General features: G+C 51.0%; 1 protein-coding gene across 1 annotated transcript; it reads right to left on the bottom strand.

Annotated features, from left to right (window-relative positions):
* Nucleotides 1–557: 557 nt before the first annotated feature.
* Nucleotides 558–1,297, bottom strand: CUNH10orf95 (chromosome unknown C10orf95 homolog). Its single transcript, XM_035893634.1, has one exon. The coding sequence runs from the start codon at nt 1,230–1,232 to the stop codon at nt 558–560; it is 675 nt and encodes a 224-aa protein (XP_035749527.1). The 5' UTR covers nt 1,233–1,297.
* Between the last annotated feature and the right edge of the window lie 2,696 nt (nt 1,298–3,993).

Below are 3,993 nucleotides of genomic sequence, written 5' to 3'. Positions count from 1 at the left end.
AGTGCTGCTACAGGCATCGCATGGTGATTAAGCACAGTGGTATCGTCATAAACAGCAGTGACAAGACGTGCAGACAATTGCTCTTTACAGTGTTCAAGAACCTCTCTCTCCTCTGGGACCCACACTGCCCCCAGCCTGGAGGAAATCCTGCTTTGATCTCCTTAACCAAGTGCCAGGAAGGGAGCCAGCTTCCAGGACCTTCCCTTGGACAGGGTAGGAAGAGGCCCATCTTCTCATCAAGGGTTACTGCTTGGAAATGCCCCCACCCAACTGTGCCTACTCAACCAAACCAGTGGAAAGTAAACGTTCATTTCAAAACCAGGACCAACAAGCTGATCCGACAGACAGTCAAGTGCCTTGTGGTTTCTTCACAGGATGGGCATCATGCATCAAACAGGGTAAAGCTGCTATAAGCTTGTGGAGGGTGGCAAGCAGTTAAAAGCCAACAGGAGTGGTGGCATCCATTGCTTGTGCTACTTGACAGCTGCACCAAAAAGAGCTGCCAACCGGCTCCCACGAGGGCTCTGGAGCATCTGTCCATCAAGCGACTGACTACATCAACGTCTTAGTTTCTTTTTCTTCTTACGGTTCCGGTCCTCACCACTGTCATCTGCCTCGCTGGCACTGGGGGTCACAGCCCGCTGGATGACTTTTTTTTCTACTGCATATTCCTGCTCTCCTACCTTGGGGTCTCCCTTGACCAAGAACTCCCCTTTCCGGTAAGTTATGGAGACATTGGTCTGTGGGTAGGTACCATAAACCCTCCGGAGATCATCCTTCACAAACTCTGGAAGGTCTTTCCTTGGTCCAAATACCTTTCTGAGCTTCCCCCATTGAAGCTCCCCTCTCATCGTGAAGCCTTCTGGCCATGTGTCTCGATACTGATCAGCCCTCTGGTATGCAGTGTAGGGACTGTAGTTTGCATAGGGATTGTAGAGAGGGATGGGGACCATGGGAGGGAAGTGCCAGGTGTAGTACGGACAGAAGTAGGGATTGGAGGCACTGTAGAGATGATGATACTCCATCTGACCTCCCGCATAGTCAGGGTAGCCATTCCGGTCCACCACAAAGGTGATGGGTCGGCTGTAGAAGTTGTGCATGTGGTTGGGAGGGAACATCACGGAGCTGGTCATGTTTTCTGCTCTCCCAGTCCGCAGCGGTGGGCAGGTGTAGGCAGAAGGTGGGATCACGGTTGGGTAATACTCCCGCGGCACAAAGCCAGAGTGGTACATGGTACAGGAACAAGGGTTTTACACAGGGGACATTTCTCCAGAGCTGTTGCTGAGTCTCAAAAGCTGTGAGGACAGGAGGGGAAGATAACCAATTTAGATTGGTTACATACATTTCAGAACCAGGCTAAATAAGGAGATATGCCTAGCACTGTAAGCACACCAGCCAATTAATAACAGGAGCTCCCTGCATCTGCAGCTTGCAGGGACAGTAATGTACCAAGAACAAGCAGAGCCACATAACCAGAAACTGCCTGTTAGCTGCTCAGCAAGACTCATCATTTAACACACCCAAGTCTTGGAATTACAAGGATGGGAACAAGCTGGCATAAAAACCACCAAGGGCAGAGGCAATGGCCTCACATCCTCATGACATGGTTCTGCACTGCTGGGAGGCAGCAAGAGAGGCTGCAAGAAGCTATAGAGACCCTTGAGCAGGCATAAAAATGGGGAAGGCAAGCACAAATGAAAAGAATTCCAAAAATAAAGAAAGCAGGCAAAGAGAAGAAAGAGGACACAGCCCAACCACAATAGTTTCAGCTGCCATTCTCCCCAGACAAAGAGATCTTAAGAAAAAAAAAAAAAAAAAACCACTTGACTGCCAACTCTCTCCCCATCCTCCCACAGCCCTGCTTCTATCCCGATAAGCAAGCAAGAGCCATGCTTACTACTTGTTTCTAGAGCAAAATCCAGGTGCATCTGCATGTTCTTTGATCAAAGTTCTCATGTAAAGGCACCTCATTTTGTTCTCACCAGTTATCATTCACATTTAAGTGTGCATTTACCTTGAGCGACACTGACCCACAGCTGAATTTGTTCCCAGCCTGCCCTCAGTGGACAACCCAAGCACCCTCCAGGGCATTAAGCAATGTCCTCTCGTGACTCACTGTCCTCTCCCCAGGGGAGAGGGAAGGGAAGCAGGAAGGGAAGCTGTACATAACATGGGGTTTTTAAAAACAGTTTACTACGAAAGACAGGAAAAGACCACGCACAGAACTAAATGCAGCAAGGCTGGGTTTCCCCCCCGCCCCCGGAGTTCAGATCCAGTAGGCTCTTTTTGCTTCAGCCTTAACTACAGTTGGCCGACACGCAGGTATTGACCAAGAAGGTAAGATGAAACTCATCCCTCTCCAGCCTACAGAAAATTTGGCGGTCCCCTAAGAACCTGCTTACCACAAGCTGTACTGGGTACTACACAACAGAGGTTTTTGAGGTTTTTCTTTTTTCACCCAGCACGAGTTGCTCCTGTCCCCTGAGGTTCACAGTCTGCACTGGCCCAAGCCTGCTTTTTCCATGGGTGCAGAGCCAGAAGTCTACGCACTGCACAGGGGAACAGCATTTAGACATGACCTGGCAGGACCCTTAAACAAGGGCTACAGCCCTGGAGCCAAAGCCCATCATGACTATCACCTCCCCAGATGGGGGGGGGAGAAATTTCAACCTACTTCATTATAGCCCTTACAAAGAAAGGCTCAAACAGCTTCAAGTAAATTAAAGCAAGCTCAAACAGTTTTGACTGAGGCCTCCCCAGCTCACTAGCAGGCATTAGGGAGGAAGAGAGTGGGCACCGTGATGTTTCCTGCGTTCAGCCCAGTTTACAACAGAGTGTAGCTCAGGCACTCACCAGGCAAGGACAGGGCTGGGTGCCCCTCTGTGCCCAAGGGCTCCTCAACATCTCTTCCTGAGCTTCCCTGACCACTCTGAAGAGGTTTAGAGCTGAGCCTCCTGCAGCAAGATGCTCCACTACACCCTGTTTGAGCACACTTTGTTAGACCTCTATTGAAATTAGGCTATTAGCAAGTCTCCAAAAACATTGCCTGCCTAACTTACCCAGAACCACCACAGAAATCCAGAGGGGTATTGTATGTCAATGGCAGCATGAGGTGGGTAAATGGAATAAATGGTCTCTTTTTAAAAATCAGTCTCAGTGCCTCTTTTAATCCAGTCCAACCCTGCATCCCTGCTGAGGTTCACAGGATCATTTCCACAGATCCATCATCTGCAGAGAAGCCACGTAGCTATCGCATCCACTGAGCAAGACAAAGGCAGCCCAGCTTACCCCTCCTGCTGGATGAGTGTGCTGCTTCGTGCCAGTTTGGGACAGCCCTGGGGAAGCCGTAACCTCAGCTAGTGATGACCAGCCCTTGCTCAAAAAAAGTACAAATGTTCCATCTACCTCCCGCTGCAGCACCCTGTATTTTGGCTGGCAGCATCAGTGCTCCTGGGCCTTTCCAGCAGCTAGGGGAAAAGGGGGTAACAGGCAACCTAAATCACTCGGGTTTTAGCACTGAGGTAGCCCAAGCACAGCTGTTAATTGCATTAATGTTGCCCTGGAAAATAAGGGGAACAAGCTGGTGGCTCAGCCAGGCAGGATGGCCTGCAAGAGGAAGCAAACTGAAGAGATGAGTGGGAATGAGATGAGGATTAAGCAGGGTTGGGAGCACTTCAGGGCAGCACTGTCACATGCCCGACCACAGAAGTTAAGACATTTCCCTGGAAGCAGATCACCCAGGAGGAGGGTGTTGACAGCCAACACAGTATAGACAATACTTCACAGCCCCGGAGGAAGCTTGCAAACCCGTCAGGGCAAGCCTTGGTTGGGCGGCTGGGGCTCCGGCTGGCTTTGCCTCCCCTGGGCTCCACTGCCCGGCTGCCTGGCCCTGCCCGCTGCCCCAGGCAGAGCTCTCCCCCATGCCTGGGCACCAGAGCTCTCAGGACTGCCCCAACGCACGCTTTCCTTCACAAGCACAAGGGCCCGAATCCC

The sequence above is a fragment of the Egretta garzetta genome, unplaced genomic scaffold (genome assembly GCF_000687185.1).
Source record: "Egretta garzetta isolate BGI_Z169 unplaced genomic scaffold, ASM68718v1 scaffold135, whole genome shotgun sequence".
Taxonomy (NCBI): domain Eukaryota; kingdom Metazoa; phylum Chordata; class Aves; order Pelecaniformes; family Ardeidae; genus Egretta; species Egretta garzetta.
This window is presented reverse-complemented; position numbering and strand designations above follow the sequence as displayed.